Raw genomic sequence first — 20,179 nt, forward strand, 5'->3', positions numbered from 1 at the left:
ATGTCCCTCTTGTGTTCCAGGGCCCCATCTAAAATATCAAATTACATCTAGATGGCCATTACTCCTTGGGCTCCTTAGGAATGTCTCAGACTTCTTGTTTTTGATGACCTTGACAGTTTTGAAGAGTACTAGTTAAATATTTTGTAGAATGTCCCTCAATTGGAGTTTATGTGGTGTTTTTCTCATGGTTAATAGATTGTGCTTATCGGTTTTTGGGACGATGACACCATAGATTTAAGGTGCCATTCTCAACACATCACGCTATCAACATGACAACACTGATGTTGTATTTGATAACCTGGCTGAGGTAACGTTTACCAGGTTTCTCTAGCATAGTTATTTCCCTCCTTTCTACACTGTACTATTTGGAAGCAAGTCACAAAGTGTAGCCTACATTTAAGGGTGGGGAGTTATACTCCATTTCCTTGAGGAGGCAATATCTACAGAAATTATTTGGAATTCTCTACATATGTTGTCTTATATTTTAGCTAATTATCCACACATCTATCTACCTTTAGATTATAAATTACTTAAGAGTAAGTCTCCTTCACTGCATTTTCCAGAAATCTTGAAACAGGGAAGACATTCGACAAATGTCTGACAAATTATATAAAATTCCCAAAAGCACATAATAAAAATTAACTCTGTGATTCACTATTGTAGCCTCAGCACCTAGAATTCAGTGTCTGAATTATAACAGGTACTCAAAAAATATTTAATGAATGAATAAATTATACTTTCAGAATTACAGAACATAAGGTCCATGAGAATAGGGACATCTTTTTATTCAACGCTGCAGCTCTAGATAATAAAACAGTACCCAGTTCCAGGTAAGTGCTCAGTAAACATTTGATGAATGAATGAATTAATTTAAAAATGTAACCTCTTGTTTACTCAGTGTCTGTAAAAATGTTCCATACAAGAATTTCTCTATAGCACAGTTTAAGAGAGGAAATCACAGATTAAACTTTAAAAAAGGCTAAAAAATATTCAGTAACCTTGACTCAGTATACTCATCTTCTATTTTATATCAAGATAGCCTCTGAATTTTTCCATACTATTTAAAACCTTGAGATCTCGGAAGCTAAGCAGGGTCGGACCTGGTTAGTACCTGGATGGGAGACCACCTAAGACGACCAGGTGCTATAGGTGTAAAAAAAATAAAAATAAGGGATTGTAAGCTAACAAGGTCCTTGCAATCTCTGAGATCAACCAAGGGTTGCCCTGCTTAAAAAAATTAAAAAAATGAAAATAAAACCTTGAAAAGTACATTCAAAACTTAGGAATAAAGTGTATTCACTAAATATTTAACTGAAAAGTATTAAATGATCCCTATTGTACTGTTAAGTGTTAGGGATACAAAATTAAGGCGTATATTATCTTGGCTTCATGAAGTTGAGATGAAATGGAAAATGGACAGCTAAATTAGCAATTAGAATAATGTTTAATATAGATTAAATAAGTTCTATAGGTTCTAAAATGTTTATTTGAGAGCGCAGAAAAGATACCCAGGATAAGCAGTCTGGGAGGGCTTCTAGGAAGAAATGAAATAAAAGCTAAAATAAAGGAGTTGACTATGCCCAAGATGAGGAGAAGGTGGAAGGAACATGTTAGGAAGCAAAGATGTGAGATACCACAGCACATTTGAGGGGCTAAAAATTAACGCAGGGGAGTGTGAGAGAGGTAAAGCTAATGAAAGGACCAGAGGCCAGCACACAAAGGGCCTTGCGTACCATATTAGCGAGCTTGGACTTTATCTTGTAAGTAAATGGAATCCAATAGAGGGTTTTTAAGTAGAGAGTGACATGATCACATGTTAATTTGAAGGGGGGTGGGGGGGACATCATTCTGAACTCATGCTGTGGGAAATAGAATTAAAGGGAGCAGTAATGGATACAAGGAACCCAGATATAAAGCTGCTTTGAAAGACGGTGGCCTAGACTAGGAATGGCAAAGGAACGGGGAGTAACAAATGAATTCATGCACTGTTTAAGAGGTAGAATCAACAGATTTGAGCAACATATTAAAGGCAGAGTTTAAGGGAGAGGAAAAAGTGAAGAATGTATAGCACTATCAGGCACTAATATGGTGGCTGTTACTGACAGGCATAATGGCAGATGAAAAGATAATGATTTGTTTGGGAGATGCTGAGTGTCTGATGAGACATAAAATCTGACTGCTACATGGGTCAGGAAGTCATGAGAAAAATAAAGGCTAAAGACAGAACTTGGAGAGTAATCAGTATACAGACAGAACTTAAATAGATGTGAATGAGATCACCTAGGTATAAAATGAGGAGTAGGAAGAGTACAGGGAATAGGCTGGAAGTTGAAACGTTGAGGATTAGTACTTAAGAGGACTTCACTTATCCAAGCATGCTATAGAACATGTCAGCGTTCACACCAAGGGCAATATTGATAAAACAGAAGCAACACAAAGCTGGCTTACAATTGTTGTAACCAAGATTTGCTTATTAAACAGGTCCAAGAACACACATACAAAACCACACCCATTATCTAAGTCAGTTCTTCCCAGGAGGAGTAGTGTGTTTTTGGGTTCAAGGTGACGATGTAGGGTTCTAGCCCAGTTGTACCAGCAACTACCTATGTAATTTAGGCAACTAAATCTCCAAGTTTTTTCCATGTATAAGATGAGGTCTCAAAAAGTCCTTAAGTCAAAGATTCAATGATTCTAGTCAGATTATTCTATAGTCAAGCTAAATATACAAGCAAGACATAAATCATAAAAAGACAGTATACAGTAAATAGAGGAATTTTAAACTGAAAAGACAGCAAATTTCTTAATTTCTCTACACGTCAGTTTCTAGAGCTGTAAAAAGTTAAACCTATCTCACAGAATTTTATAAGTAAATGAAATAAGGCATACAAAGTACTTTTGCACAGTGCCTGGTACATAAGAACACTTATCAAATGTTAGCTATTAATATTGTTTTAAATACCATTAGTAGTAATATACTCAAAAATCCCTATGTAAAATATAGCACTTCCAACACCATGAGTCATGGAGAGCAGCTGGTTGCCACACATTACAATATGATAGTCAGAAAAGAGCAAAGAGAAGACAGAGTGGCTTGTGGGGCTTGGCCTCTGTACCTGGAGGTCCTGCGGCAGCTGCATCCTCCATGAGTTCTCCCTCTTCCAATTCCATGTTGTTGTATTCCACATCATTTTCTCCAGACCTAAGAATACGCAAAATTCATTATTCCCACAGAGTGAGTATAATTAACATTATTTACAGCATCGGTGCATAGCTTTCTCCTGTGAAGATAGGCTATTTCTCAATAGAAAAATAAAAAGGCTTTTTTCATTATCACATGTAAAGGTAGTACTAATGAACAAACTACCTAGTGTTCAAAATAGGTTGGCAAAATTTAATTTTTAAAATAAAAAAAACGTGAGAACCATTATAAGAGATAACAGCTTCAAAGAAATTGTAACTTAATGGTAGTAAATCAGGCTTAAAACACATTTTAAGTTTAAAAAGGAAGATGCTCGAATTTCTGTATATGGCTAAATAGTATTTTCTTAAAATATTATATTTCATAAAAAAGGATGTTACCTCCTATTAAAGTCCCTCATACCAAAAAATACCATTATCTTATTTTAAATGGCAAAGTATTATATGAAACAGCACTATCTCTATACTAGTTTGGGATATTTTAAAAAGTTTCAAGATCAATTTCCTGCTTGACAGCATGAGAAGCTCTGTAGACCTCCAATGACACTGGTGAAAATTATTTTGAAAATAACCTTTTGAAAACTCTAAAAATAATTCTAAAAGCATAAAGCAAATGAAAAACATCTCAAGAAAATGTAGTTAATGTGGTAAAAAAATGAGTCTCTGGTACCTGAACCAAGACTACTCCCTCTGTCCTCCCCTCCCAATTCAGTGATACAGAAATTTCACTCCAGAGTGGTATAGCCTGGAACAGAGGGCTTCCATTTCCATAGCTCCCCAAAAGGCTCTATTTCCACAAGCTATATTTCAACATTTCTTGTCCTGCCCCAGCTATCAGTTGCTGAGGCTAAGGTCAGGGTTATGTGGTCAGCAAGTGAGAATTCCCTTCTGCCATCCAGACCCAAGACTCTACCTTAGGTGAAGCATGCTGAGAATACTGGGGCCCAGATCACCTTTGCCCCAATTCATTTGTAAAACAGAGGTCCCAGGCCTAAGAAAACAAGCTGAAAAGATATGAGGCTGCAGCCAACACCCCCACCTCCACTGGTTCATCTTCTAAGTGGGAGAAATTAGCACACCACTGTCCTCACCCCAGCTTCAGAGCTCTGGCTCAGAGATTTTGCCTGGAGGGAGAAGCATGCTGTAAAACTGAGCCACAGAGAAATGTGTAACACCATTAAGAGCACAAAGTTTCTCTGCAACACCATTAAGAGCATAAAAAAAGACTCAAAAAAAATCCACCAAACATAAAATAAATCAATTAATGTAATACATCATATTAACAGAATAAAAAAAAAGCCACATAATCATCTGAATTGGAAGCAGAAAGAGATCTGACAAAACCCAACACCCTTTCGTAATAACAAACTAGGAATAGAAGGGAACTTCTTCAACCTAATAAAAAGCATCTATGGAAAAAATAAAGCTGACATAATTACTGGTGAAAGACTAAATGCTTTTCCTCTAACTAAGATAAAGAACAAGACAAGGATGTCAGCTCCCACCGAACTAGTCAACATTCTAAAGGAATTCTAGCCAGTGAACTTAGGCAAGAAAATTAAGTAAAAGGCATCCAGATTGGAATAGAAGAAGTAAAACAAAGTCAATTTATAGATAATATATTGTATATATAGTATATAGTATTAGCAAGGTTGCAAGATACAAATAGACAAAAATCAACTGTTTCCATATGCTTGCAAAGAATCCAAAAAGAAAATAAAACAATACCATGTATAATAGCATGAAAAAGAATACTTACAAAGAAATTAAAAGAAGTGTAAAATGTATACTCTGAAAACTACAAAACACTGTTGAAAGATTAAAATTTTTTTGCTTCGCAAAACAGACTATTAAGATGAAAAGACAAGCTATAGAGTGGGAGAAAGTAGTTGTAAGAATTAGTATTTAAAATGCATAAAGAACTCTCAAAACCCAAAAGTAGTTGCCAGGGGCGAGTGAAGGAGAGAGGGAAGGGGAAGTTACTCTCTACTGAGTATAGAGTTTTAGTTTGGGAATATGAAAAAAGCTCTGGGGATGGACAGTGGTGACGGTTGCACAACGATGTGAATGTATTTAATACCACTGAACTGTGTGCTTATAAATGGGTTAAGATGGTAAATTTTATATTATCTGTATTTTACTACAATAAAAAAGAAGGTTAATGCTTTACAGGGCAATAACCCCATGACCTTTGGGGTTATCTCTCCTAAAGGGACAGAAATTGTTTGTTCCTAAATAGTCTTCTGCAAGGGAACATGTTGCCCAGAGTCTAGTTCCTAATTGATAGCAAATAATGAGTCAAATAAGGTTACCTGTTCTTGGAGAGTTGGGTGACCCTAGGCAAGATTGCATTCGACCATTCTCTAGTGAACCTTTGAGCATCTAAACAACGTAAATGTATTTAATGCCACAGACCTGCACTCAGAAATGGGTTAAAACTGTAAATTTTATATTATGCATATTTTACCATAATTTTTAAACAACTTAACAGTTAAAAATATCCAATTAGAAAATGGGCTCAAGACATGAAGAGAAATTTCACTAAGGCTATTATAAGATGACAAATTGAGCAGATGAAAAGATGTTCACATCATTACCCACTAGAGCAATGCAAATTAAAACCACATAAGGTACCACTACACACCTACTGAAATGGCTAAAATAAAAACTAGACGCAACACTAAATGCTGGTGAAGATTCAGAGAAACTGGATCACTCAAACACTGCTCACAGAAATGCAAAATAGTAGACATTCTGGATAACTGGCAATTTCTTCAAAAACTAAACATTCAATTACCATACAATCCAGCAGCTGCATTTATCCTGGAGAAATGGAGACTTAAGTTCATACAAAAATCTGCACATCAATGTTTATAGTAGCTTTATTCATAATAGCCCAAACATGGAAACAATCCAGATGGCCTGTAATAGCTGAATGACTGAACATACTGCAGTACATTCACAACACAGAATACTACACAGCATTAAAAGAAACAACCAATTGGTACACACGATAACTTGAATGAATCTCCAGTGAACTATGCGGAGTAAAAAAAGCCAATCTCTAAAAGTTAACTTATTGAGTGCTTCCATTTATATATATAACATTCTTTAAATGACAAAATTGTAGAAATGGGGAACACAGGAAGACACAGGTGGTTGCGGGGGGCAGAGGGAACTGAGCAGTTACTAAGGTGGGGGAAGTGGGTGTGGTATAAAAAGGTAACACGAGGGACACTTGTGGTGATGGAAATGTTCTGTATTGTGACTATCCAAAGTCAATAACCTGGTTGTGATATTGTACTATGGTTTTATAAGATGTTACTTACCACTGGGGAAAATGGGTAAAGGGTATATGGGATCTCTTATTATTTCTTACAACTGCATGTGGATTTACAATGATCTCAAAAGACAAAATTAAACAGCAGGAAGAAAATATATAGTGCTGTTGTAGAAAGACCAAGAAAGGTGAGGAAAGAGAAGGAAAAAAAACTTACTTGATAAATGTGTTCTAGTTATTTAGAAGTTATTTATAATATAATAATCATTATCCAAACAAACTGTATGGCTGTTTTTCCTCATCTATAAAGGAAGGAATTGACCTTCATTTCTAAGATCTAACACTTTATGATTCCCTAAGTGTCCAAAATAGCTCACAATTACTGTGCTATTTCTTTGAATTATATGGAATAGTTTGAATCAAGATATTATTGTAGATGTATATATGGAGAAAATAATCAAACACCTTCTATTGGAAAAAGGATTAAAAAGTCAATCTAATGAAAGGCTGTGAATCAACTTTCATGTAAAACCCAACTGCTCTCAAAACAACCTTGAAAAAAGTCAAGAGATATAAGTCAAAAGAATTAATTCAGATAGAACTGCATATTTAATCTATCTATTAGCAAGGTGAAGTCCACTTTATACAATCACTGTCTAAAGGAATTTTCCATGTTGATTACATTGAGTTCTATTTTATATATCTAAAAGTATCACTGTAACAATTACTGATTTGGGGACTTAAAGGTACTTAGACTTCGCATTTCAACTAATTAACCCTTTTAACAATCTGCCACATATGCTAGGGGGAATCATTAAGTTAAAACCGTCTATTTTGAGGAACTAATTTGTGGAAATGTAGGTGAGGTCAAATAGGGAGTTAAAACTCTCAACCTATTCTTGGGAAATGGCTCATGCCAGAGCTGGGAAGAAGAAAGAAAAAAATGGACCTGGAATGGACCTTATAGTGCCAGAAAATAAGAAAATGCTTTAAAAAATTGATAAGGATATCGCAAAAGGACATAGGATTTGGCTCTTTAACAGGCTCCCACTGGCCAAATCTTTGATAATCTGAGCAATAAATTATGATAGTAAATGGATTAAACCATTTAATAATATAAGAATCCATGAGTCCATATTAATTTAATTAATTAATGGGGCAGAGGGGAAAGCTCTTCCTTAAAGAATAATTTCAATTCATAAATGCAGAATAATGAAATCAAAACATCATTATTTGGCAGTCAACACAGTAATCTTTCAAGCAAGAATCATCAATGGATGCAAAAATTAATGAACAAAAATATAGTGAGAAAAAGATATTTACAGTCTCAAAATGTTCCCACATGATGTTTATTAATTACAAAGAGAAAAGGTCATAATTTTAGAGTACAGAAACCTAGCAGATATCATCTTAACCAAGTAATCTAAATTAATCGACCATAATGGGACAGATCGAAGACATGTGCCCTCCACCTCCCCCTCATAGGATGCACTGAAAAGGCTACATCATCACTTCTGCAGTATTCCTGACAAAAGTGCATAACCTCAATCTAATCGTGAGGAAACATCAGACTGCAAATTGAGCAACTTTCTACAAAATAACTGCTCTGTATTTCTCAAATGTCAAAGTCATAAAAAACAAATTGAAAACAAAGTGATCCACACTGAGGCAGACTAAAGAGCCTTAACTAAAAGCAACACATGATCTTGCACTGGATCCTAGACCAAAGGACATCACTGGCAAAATTTTTAAGTCAGATTATAGTATTACATCAATGGTAATTTCCTGATTTTGATTAACTGTACTGTAGTTACATAAGAAACATACATGTTTTTAGGAAGTACATAAGTATACTTACCTAAGCTCAGATGTCTCACAAAAAAAATTAAACAGAGTGAGAGAAAAGAGAAACATAGCCAAGCAAAATAATATAACATTTGGAAAATCAATTTTTTTATATGAGAATTCCTAGCTAATATTTTTGCAACTTTTCTGAAATATGAAGTAATTGCAAAATTAAAAATTAAAACAAAAACTAATGCTGTCTAGAACCCAGAGATGGAAGGGAAGAAACTAATTAAGTCTTTCCTTCAAGATTATTTACATAAGATACTCTATATCAAAAAATGCTAAGTACCCCCTCTTTCAGGCCTAAGTTAGTTAATACGCTTCTAATAATTATCATTTAGACGCTTTATAATGGCAGTTAATGCAAGACACTCACATAGTTTCTTCATCGATGTCATTTTCTTCCGTGTTACTTGTTGCTGTGGAACTGGCAGAGGAACTGCTGCCATCAAGGTGATTTACTTCATCTTCACCAACAAGATCCAGATCCAGATCTCCATCAGAAAGCTCATGCTAGAACAAGGCAAAGAACAAGATATTTATCTCAAAGAATAGTAAAGTATGAACTCAGCAGCAAAGAATAATGTAATCATCAGAATTCTCTGCTCCTGTGCATCGGCTGCTGACCCCAGCAGAAAAAATAAATCACACAACTACATTACCTAGTGCCACTCATAATTTATTGCTGCTAATTTCAGCTGGGCTCTCATTTTAACTGGAAATGGTTCATATATTCCATGTCAGCTTCCAGTAAGGAAGCTGTTTACTACGTAAAAAGTAACATTTCAAACCATCATTCCTCAAGTCCTTCCTAATCTCTATTATCTTCAAGGTCATATACAAGGTCATTGTAAAATCCTGCCATCTATCTGCACAGGAAAACATACTGGTGGTAAACATAAATCCTCCCAACTTTCAGCTGCCCTAACAGCAAACTTCACCCTTCCTTTAACTCATCCTATCAAAAGATATCTGGTTCACTTGAGTGTTTTATCAATACCTTAAACTTATCTTCAATCTCTCTCCCTGATGGCTCCTTCATTTTAATGTATACCTGAAGTCTCCAATCTTAAAAATAACTATAACAAAAAAAGCTGTCTCTGCATCCCTGTCTCTCATTCAACAATAATAACCACTTCTTGAATTCTCATTTTTGGTTGTGGTTTAGCTGGGATAAAACCTGGCTATGTCCCAAAACCTAAATCATTGCAATGATTTCTACATATGCAATGATAAGGTACTTACTAGTTTCAGTGAACAGAAATAGAACACATTTTTAAAATCCACAACCTATATAGTTTCTAGAATGTACATCAGTTTATTTTAAAGACTGTCGTTTTCTACAATAAATTCATTTTTAGTATCTTGAACGCTTTGACTCAATAACTTCTGACTTATTAACATTTACAGGAGCACAAACACTAGTGGTGAAAATAAACGTACAAGGTTTTCAACACACTGACTCATATGTTAGAAACCATGATTGTATTCATTTCTCTTATCTAACACAAAATAAATATAAAACAGGTCTAATTATTACATGATAATCTTCATTCTGAATCTTCTCCTCTTCCTCTTCCTCTTCTTTGGCTTCTCTTACAGAAGCTATAGCAGGACCATCCTGGAGAAGCATGTCAGCACATGATCCCGACTTCTTAGCTCGTATCTCAGGAGTGTCATCATTTTGGGGGCTAAGATGATTATCTGGTGGTGACAAATCTCTTGATTTCTGAGTTCGAGACAACTCAATAGTAAGTCTCTTTTAAAACAAAACAGCACAAATAAACATGAGTCATAGCAGTGTTTCTGTGGTAGAGTAAAAAATATTTCAAGTAAAAAAAATATATCTACATGTTTCTAAAACCATTTCTTGAACTATCTCTCATCACTTCCTGCTTTTTGCTTATGAAAAAAAATCTATGATGAAGAAAAACTGCCTAATTTATTTTCATCCTTCTCATATCTAGCCCAAACTGTATAGTAAATAGAGGCGGTTTTAAAAAATACACTTAACCTGAAAATCTCTGAAAGTATGTGTTTATTCATATTTTCCTCCCTATTAACCACTCTCAGCACTTCAAACCTCCCACCCCATCCCAATTTCCACTGGCAGAAAGAAACATTTCTTATATAATTTAGTTACTATTGTAAAATAAAAATTCATTAACTGATCCTCCCTGGTGCTCAATTCAACAATAGTGAGAATTCAAGATGAGGCAACTTTGTTGTTCTATAGCTTTGAGTCCTCTAAATTTAAGACAGCATGGGAAAGAGAAATATCCAAGTCACGGAGAGAAACACAAAGAGATTATACTTCAAACCAGAGTAGCACTGTCCAATACAATTTTATGTGATGATGAAAATGTTCTATATCTGCAATGCCCAATACAAGCATTTGAAATGTGGCTAGTACAAATAAAGAGCTTAAGTTTACATAGCCATATGTGACTTAGGGGCTACTGAACAGGACAGTGAACAATGAGAGGTTCAAAGATGGTGAAAATGGAGAACAAGAAAACTAGATTTTTATAAAAGCTACAAATAGCAATAAATATCCTAAATCTAATTACAAATGTTAACAGGCCAATAAGACAATATGAAACACCAAACCCAAAAAACATGGGTTTTTTGCTTACCTCTTTAAGGTTATTTATTTGCTGGATATAGCTAGTCTGTGCAGCTTCCAATTGAGTGATATACCAATGCTGGTCACGACATTTTTGAAAGAAAGTTGGTGAACGAACCTGAAACCTTAAAAGAACAGCTGTACATGAAAAATAATCCAAACAGTAAAACATTATCAACCAAGCCTTGAATCTATAACTATAACATCTGAAGTCTGATTACATTGCAAGGCCAAAATTCAAAATGAACTCAGAGTTCTTCATATTCGTCATTTATACATATAGTTCAAATTATAATAAGGTTCTGAAAAGTCATCTGTTAAGTCAGTTGTCTAAATTTAAACTGCATTTCTCTAAAGAAATTAACATTACACATTATTGTTAACCTACTAAAGCATATTTATTATAATAATCTAGCTTAAATATAATATTGATCTTGAGTTAGGAAGAAGAGGACCACACTATGCAGAAAGGAGGAAGCTATCTTTCCTTGCCCTTTCTTGTCTAGTTCAGACTCAAACAGGCAAAGTATGTTTCAGGTGCTGCTCTTTTTCCTTCCCTCTTCCATCTCACATTCCCGTATTTCCTGCTCCTCAGTTAAAAAACCACTTAAAGGGTCAACTACCCAAGACTGCTTTACTATTCCCCAAAGTTTCATGCTCTAAACAACCTATATTCTCAACCACTCCAGATAGCAACTTAAAATCAAAACTTTCCATGTATCACAATATGGCATATTTCAGCTAGGGTTAGGAAAAACTAAGTATCTACATTAAAGCATATTAATGAATAAATGACAGAATCTTAATCTATTTAGAGCTATCCGTACTTTTAGAAAACTAATACTTATTAAAGCAAAAAACAAAAAAACAAAAAAAGATTATCTTTGTTATACAGCCAAACATAACTACATTTACAGTGAAAAAAATTACAGTAATGTGTAAAGATGTTTCTGAAGAGTCATAAGAGGCAAGACTAATTTGGAAGTCTGCAAATCCCCCTTCCAGTCTTGCCAACCTTATGTTAACTATCATTCCATTTTTTTCTAGGATTTTATAGCTAGTGTGAGAATCTACTGACCATCCAATTGTTATCTGCAGAAAATATCTATTTTTAGTCAAGGATACTCGTGCATCAGCGGGTAGAGATGATTCATTCAATCACCATTCTGAATGGATACTGCCCAGACAGTATACACTCCTAAGACATTAGTAAAACTTTCTAAAGATTATCTCTGAATGACTAATGAAATCATGGTCAACACTACACATTTTTAGTATTTATACCATTAAAACAAAAGCAAGCAGCAGGCAAAATTCCTTAATTTTCTTTTAATAGAATAAAATAAACATATTTATTCAAATATAGTTATAGAAAAGGCTTAAGTAACTTTCTAATAAGTACATAAGAATTACATCAGAATCTTGAATTGAGGTTTAAATTTTGAACAATCTCTCATTAAATATTACAATAAGATAATTAAAAGTCCCCTCTCCATGAACCCCATAGCAATTTATTTATACTGCTATGACAGCACTACCATACAGAATAATAAATTCTGCCCATTTCATCTTGAGTTTCCTATGGACAAAAACCATATCTTATTCTCTTTTAATATTAGCCCGAGGCCAGGCACACACTCAGTAGATGCTGCTAAACAAACAATAATTAAACATCACAACAGCAATCTGTTCCTGTACTAAATCTGTAAGTAAAAGTTTTGTTATAAACAGGGATGGCCTACTTAAAGAACTAGAAGGTAAGCTAAACTACGTTAAAAAAGGAAAACTCTCGCAGATTGCCACCAGAAAGATTCGACATTACTGTGACTCCAACAAAGAGAGGGCTAAGGCTATAAAAAATGGCTCTTCTCCTGGTTGGTAAAATTAATGCTTGAATAATTTTACAATCCTCTCTATGGTTATAGTGTAAAATAGCAACAGATTATTTCTTTTGGTAAATAACTTTTTAAAAATACAAGAAAACTAAAAGGTTCTAAAATGGAAATAATCTCCAAAAGATGACAAAAACATGATTTTTTCCTACACTGAAAATGCAACAATCTTTTTCACTTCTTTATTCTCTCAGAGAAATTACGAAGAACATGTAATAGAAAAAGGTGACATAACAGCAACTTATTCAGCATGCTAAAGAACAAAGAGCTCAGAACAAGTGAAATTTAAAAGTATATCAAATCACTTGCAAGGAAAAAAGCTTTTAAAATTGTTTAGATGGAAACTTTCTAAACTGTTAAAACATTCTGAAACCTCTCAGTTCAAAATACATTTGAATTTTTTTTTTTATACTCAAGTTCTCATTTTGATTATCAGGAAAACATCATATAATAATGCCCCAAACTTCTGACTTATAACGGTTACCCCAACATTAAATGGGGCTCTTGTGGTTTTATAGTGTTTGTTCCAGCCTTCCTTGAAAATAACACGGAAACTGCTATCACTTAATTTGTTTTCATCAGTCTTCATCTCTATCATCTTACTTTTCATTTGTTGTTAGCCAGAAGGAACTGAAAATCTTTTTGTGAAATTAAGCTTATAAAACCGTCACCCATATATATAATGTCAACTGAAAAACATAAGCCCTTGATCCCTCACTATTCTTCGATTTCCAAATGGTGAGGTTAGAAGCTCAACAGATAAATGCGACATTATTTATTAGAAGTGGTAGTTTCTTTTTTATGCAATTACTAACTAGATGTCAAACACATTTCTCACTCTTTTAAACCACTCAATGACTACACAGGATTCCTGAAATGGAATGGTTAAGAACACGGTAAAGTTATAGTTAGTATGAATTTTATTCATCTTTGTTAAATAAATAAACTTTAAAAAAAAGTTCTGGTGATATTATTCTCTCATGATAAAAATCACAATATTGAATGTTTCCTACTACCTTAAAATCACTGTATCATTTTGTCGATTCAAGTATCCTTCATTTGCAAGTAAGTCCAAACGAAAAAATCTGTTATAGCCCCAGCATTCTCCTACTTCAAAGTCAGATGCAAACTCTCGAATTATATTTTTTGTAGGATCATTGCAGGACTGATGAACCATTTCTACACGATATTCATATCTAAAATTGAAAAACAGAATGTTAATATAGTTAGTAAAACAAGAATATCAAACAGACTCATTAAAACATTAAGTAAGGTCATTTAGTAATTGCCTGAGAAGAAACTTACTGATATATACAATTACATTTCTTTCATGAAGGACTGTATTACTTATAAGGACAGCGGTATTATGAATGGACTACCACAACATGATTAGCACTAGGTCTTTTTTTCCTCTTAAAAATGTGTTTTACCAATAGAGCAGGTATAAAACATCACCTAAATAAACAAACAAACATATATAAAATAGTACTTTCAAAGTTACTTTGTTTTGGCAAAGTTACACATTTTTCCATATACTCATTACTATATTTCCTCAAATGTAAATATTCTGCCATTTCCTTTGAGGTTTATCGCTATGTAATTTTAAAATAAATAAGAAATTTTGCAATACACTATATATTTTTCTAATTCAAGGTATAATAAATTAACTATGTACTGACAAAGTCAAACCTATGAAGTTTTCTAACAGAAAATAAGTATACATCAAGAAAGCCAATATATTCAGATTTCCATATCTTATGGAGTATATGTTCTGGGGTGATGAAAACATTCCAAAACTAGAGAGAGGTGGTGGTTATACAACAATGTAAATGCACTAAATTCCATTGAACTGTATATTTTTAAATTTTTAAATATATCATGTAAATGTCACCTAAAAAAAACTTTTTACTTCTATTTTAAAAATGAGTAGTAAAACTAAGAACTCATAGAGAAACAATCAAGAATACTTAAAATCCAGGGAGAAAGACATTAATGCACATGGTCACATACATCTGGGATCAAACCAGGTAGAAGTTTAAAATTTATATGAAAGTTTTTGAAAAAAGTTTTTATCTGCATTAGTTTGTTGTAATCATAACAAATACAGACCTATATTTATAATAAATACAGCAATTAATCCAATCTACATAATTTATATAATATCTCAACCCCAATTTTAGATAAAACTAAAACCTTATATTTGAATATTCCAACTTAAATTCTTTCCTACTGTTAAACTGAGTGTGGAAAAACTTAACTGTTAACTTAAAAATTTTAGTCTCGATAAAATTTCACCCCCAAGAAAGTACTACTCTTTCCTTAAGCGACTCTAAGAAATTCTATTCTCAAAAACAAAACTCACTCCACATAGAGTCAATTCCAGGATGCCACTCATGTGCAGATTCCTCTGAAAGCCCACACACACGTGTATGCTAACACACACTATTATATTGAGATAATTAAGCATAATGAAACTATGAGAGTACTTCTACAGGGACCCAGGTAATATTAAAATCTAGATAATGACACAATAATTTAAGTCTTTATTCCATATTTTGGCAGTTAAACTACCTCATTGTTAAATTCTGAATTCCACAACTGAATGACATTTCAGTATCGTGAAAGAATATTCAAAACCCTTCTCTAGAGTTACTGAAGCATTAAGAGAATTAACATGATGTCTGTTTTCACCAGAATAGAAGAGATTAAGGTGTTTAGATAATATCTAACGAATACAGAAATTTTAATTTTTTCCAACCTTAGTATCCTGAATGTTAATATTTCATCATCACTGGTGTTATTGCTATTAGTAAGACAATGTGAACTTTAAGTTTCCGAAGTGTACATGCTCAACAATAAAAGCACCAAGATGAAACCAGTACCAAAGACCCTAAGAAATGTCACAAAATCTACATATCAGTAAGAGAAGAAGCTTCCCAAAACAAGAAAGAGAGCTAATCAGAAAACACTTTTCAAGAGACATGGACAAGTCCAAGTCTGATGGTAGCAAAAGGGACATGAACAAAATCCTGTAATCACTGAACTGCTTATACTAACTCTGTCCAAGATCAACCACCTTCCAACCACAAGGGCTGATTTCAGGAAATTAAACAGAGCTTGGTTAAGAACAAAAACAGAGACCGAAAAATCTGTGTTAAATAGATTGCTGTTTGACGATGTTGAACCTGAGTGAATAACTTAATAACTTAACTAAGCCACTGTGTCCCATCTGTGAAATGGGAGTGGTAATAGAACCTATAGCTCACAAGGTGGAAGTAAAGCAGAATGAGTTATATAATGCAGAATGGATGCCGAATATATAAATGAGTTATACATTTGGCAGATGTTAGCTGTTATAACAACAATACAGGTGAGTACACCATGTCATATTACACAGGAGATCCGGAGCAGAACTCTAAAACATACTTAAAATCAAAGGCCAGAAACCTTTCCAGATTACTAGCATCTTTTTGTTTTGACTTACCAATAGTGGCAAAAATATTCTGCATTACGGTTTATGCCAAAGGTAGTTAAACTGTAGGCTGTATATCCCTGGGGGGTCAGTCCTCATGATCCTTTCAGGGATCTAAAAAGTCAAAACCATTGGCATAACAATACTAAGACATTTCTTTTTCACTCTGTTGGCATTTGCACTAATGGTGCAAAAGCTATGGTAATCAAAATGTACCAGTAGTCATATTGTTCAATGCCATACACTTTCAGACAGAAAAATACTGCCAGTGTCTCTTAATGTCTTTGATATTGTAAAAATGATAAATGTTATTAAACTTCAATTTCTGCTGTCACAAAACAGGAGACACCCATAAAGTAATTATGCTACATAGTGATGTACAATGGTTGTCTTAGGGAAATCACTTTATTCCACTGAGTTGCAAGCTCATTAGTCACTTTTTTTGATGAAACATGAAACTAAAACAACTGACAAACAATTGTAGGTATCTGGTAGACATTTCTGAACCAAAACAACTAAGAACAAGAACTGTTAGTATTTGTTGTTATGATAAAACATAAGCTTTTAAAAAACCATAATTCTAGAAAATGTATATGTGCCACATGAGCTTAAAAGCTTTCCAATACTTCAAGACCTCCCTGATGAAAATTATGATATCAGTGAATGTGATTATCTGATATTATATAATGAAATGTGTCAACTGAGTTATTTAGTAAACCATTTTTTTTCCAAATGATCAATTTGTGATTACAAAATCATGCACAAATGAAAGAGTCAATCCAAGAAAGATTAACAAAGTTTTTATTGTTTGTTTTTTGAGTAAACAACTTGAATGAAGTATAACAAAACTACCTGAAGTATACAACTTGGTAGGTTTTGACATATGTTTACACTCATGAAACCATCATCATTAGCACAATCAAGATACTAAATATATCTTAAGTTTCCTCTGCCTTTAGTAATCCCTCCCTCCACCCTCTACCCAACCCCAGCCCTGTTTTTCCCCCATCTCCAAGCAACCACACACCTGCATAGTCACTATAGCTTAGTTTGCAATCTTCTAGTTTTATATATGTGGAACCATATATACATGCTTTTCTGTGTCCAGATTTTTCATTAAAAATAATGAAAAGTTACTCATGTTGTTGCATGTATCAACAGTTCATTACTTTTCATTATTGAGTAGTATTCCATTACATAGACATGCCAAAATTTGTTTATCGATTCATTTCTTGGTGGAAATTGAGGGTTAATTTTATTTGGCTATTACAAATAAGACTGTTATGAACATATGTGTAAAAAGTCTTTGTATGGACATATAGTTCCTCTTCTCTTTGGTAAAAACCGAGGAGTGAGTCATACAGTGTTAACTTTTTAACAAACCACCAAATGGTTTACAAAAATGGTTATATCATTTTACATTCCCATAAGAACATTTGAGACTTCAAATTTCTATATATTCTTGCTAACATTTGGTATGATCTCTTTAATTTTAGCCACTCTAATGTATAGTGGTATCGGACTATTGATTTCCATTTCCCTAAAAATAAATATCCTACATAGGCTAATTTTGCCATCCATGTATTATCTTTAGTGAGATATTTGACAAACTTTTTAACCACATCAGAGTAAAAAAAAAAAATCTTATTTTTTTATTTTTGAGCCCTGAGAGTTCCTTGTATATTCTGGATACAAGTCCATGAATTTTGAAGAAAATAACTTTATAATTTTCATGAAGTTTAATTTATAAATGTGTTCTTTAATGGACTGTGCTTTGGGGTTTTAAGTAAAATATCACTGCCCAACCCAAAGTCACGGATTTTCTCTAGTGTTTTCTCTTGTAAATTTTATTGCTTTACAATTTAAATCTAGGTCTATGATCAATTTTCAGTTAATTTACATATAAAGTATGAGGCATGAATCTAAGTTTTTTTACATATGGATATACAAATGTTCAATCACCATTTGTTGAAAAGACTATATTCTCTGTAGCACTGCCTTTGCATCTTTGTCAAAAATCAGTTACCCTTATAAATGTGGGTTTATTTCTGGATTCTCTAGTATATTCCATTGATCAATTTGTCTATCCTTCTGATAACACTATGCTGTATTATGCTAATACAATAGCTTTATTATAATTATTTTATTATAATTCTCATAATCGTAGTTTTAGCCCTCAGATTTTGTTCTTTTGATTTCGATAATTTCCTCTATTGTTTTTGTTTATTTCATTGTATTCTGCTTCGATCTTTATTATTTCTTTTCTTCTGCTTTCCAATTAACTTGTTCCTTTTCCTAGTTTATTCATGTAGACATTGAGAACATTGATTTACAACTTTCTGCTTTTCGTTTATACAGGCATTTAGTGCTATAAACCCTCTTCTATCTACTGCTTTAGCAGCATATCACAAATTCTGGTATGTTGTTTTCATTTTCATTTAGTTCAAAATACTTTTTCCCTCCTCTTTAATCCCCACCCCCCACTTCCACCCCTGATATATGGATGTTATCGTCTCCCTCTAAGAACTGGATCTCTGAAGGCAGGGCATCTCCCCCCACCCGCTCGCAGCACGCACCGAGGACCCGGTGCACCCGGGGTATGGTCTGTGGCTCCGCCTAGGGCGCAAACCCAAGACTTTCTGCAGGTAAAGCAGACATGCTAACCGGTACACTATGGAGCCACCTCCAAAATACTTTTTAAAAATCTTTTATGAGTTCTACTTTGATCCAAGGGTTATTCAGAATTATGTTATTTAACTTTTAAATATTTCAGATTTACAAAGTATCTGTTATTAATATCTAAATTCTATTATGGTAGGAGAACAAATTTTGAATGAATTAATCCCTCTGAATTTATTGAGACATGTTTTAGGTCTCAGAATATGATCTGAATTAAATCTCTTTGAATTTATTGAGACATGTTTTAGGTCTCAGAATATGATCTATCTTGGTAAATATTCTGTTTGCACGTAATAACTCATTCTGCTACTGTTGGCTCAAACATTATATAAGTGTCAATCAGCTCAGATTGGTTAATAGTGTTGTTCAAATGCACCATATCCTTTATTTTTTTACCTGCTTTCAATTGAAAGAAAGGTTTCTATCTACTTCTCCATGTACTTCTATTAGTTTTTGCTTCATATATTTTGAAGAACCACTATCAAGGACACCAACATAAATGTTTAGAATTGTCGTATGTCCTCTTCATTAATTTATCCTTTTATCACTAAGAAATAATATTAAATAACATAACATTCTTTGCTTTTAAATCTACTTTGATATAAAAATAGCAATTCCAACTTGCTTTTCATTTGTACTAGTGTATCTTATGTTTAAAGTGCATTTATTGTAGACAGTACCTACTCGAGTTTTGTTTTTTTAGACAATCTGACAATCTCTGCCTTTTAATTGGGGTGTTTAGACCATTTAAATTAATACATTTTAGTAACTGTCACGTCTGTTCTTTGTTATCTGTTACCTTTTTCTGCCTTCTTTAGAAGTTTACATTTTAGCCTCTCGGTTGCTTTATTAGCTATATGTCTTTGCCATTTTAGCAGTGGCTTTATAGTTTATAGTTGTGGTATGCTGAATGATGTCATCTCCTGCCCTAAGATATCCACATTTTAATCCCTGGAACGTGTACATGTAATGTTACTTTATATGGAAAAAAGGGGAGTATAGCTGTGATTGAACTAAGGATCTTGAGATGAAGGGACTATCCTGGATTATCTGTGTAAACTCTAAATGTAATTATGAGTGTTGTTTTAAGATGGAAGCAGAGGAAGATGTGACAGAGACAGAAAAAGACAAGGCAATGTGACCAAAGTCAAAGACAGGAGTGATGTAGTCACAAGCCAAGGAAT

At 33.6% G+C, this 20,179-nt stretch overlaps 1 protein-coding gene across 6 annotated transcripts in view; it reads right to left on the reverse strand.

The window, feature by feature from the left end:
- The window catches only part of TRIM37 (tripartite motif containing 37), a 153,932-nt gene that overhangs the window by 89,792 nt on the left and 43,961 nt on the right, over nucleotides 1–20,179 (reverse strand). For all 6 annotated transcript variants that reach the window (XM_025041817.1, XM_025041820.1, XM_025041818.1 and 3 more), the window contains 5 exons: nucleotides 13,861–14,040; nucleotides 10,963–11,077; nucleotides 9,867–10,085; nucleotides 8,703–8,839; nucleotides 3,114–3,199 (listed from right to left, as the gene is read on the reverse strand). In XM_025041817.1, coding sequence (XP_024897585.1) covers nucleotides 3,114–3,199; nucleotides 8,703–8,839; nucleotides 9,867–10,085; nucleotides 10,963–11,077; nucleotides 13,861–14,040 — 737 coding nt within the window. The remainder of the gene's footprint in view (nucleotides 1–3,113; nucleotides 3,200–8,702; nucleotides 8,840–9,866; nucleotides 10,086–10,962; nucleotides 11,078–13,860; nucleotides 14,041–20,179) is intronic.

This window comes from Pteropus alecto, unplaced genomic scaffold (assembly GCF_000325575.1).
Source record: "Pteropus alecto unplaced genomic scaffold, ASM32557v1 scaffold98, whole genome shotgun sequence".
Taxonomy (NCBI): Eukaryota; Metazoa; Chordata; class Mammalia; order Chiroptera; family Pteropodidae; genus Pteropus; species Pteropus alecto.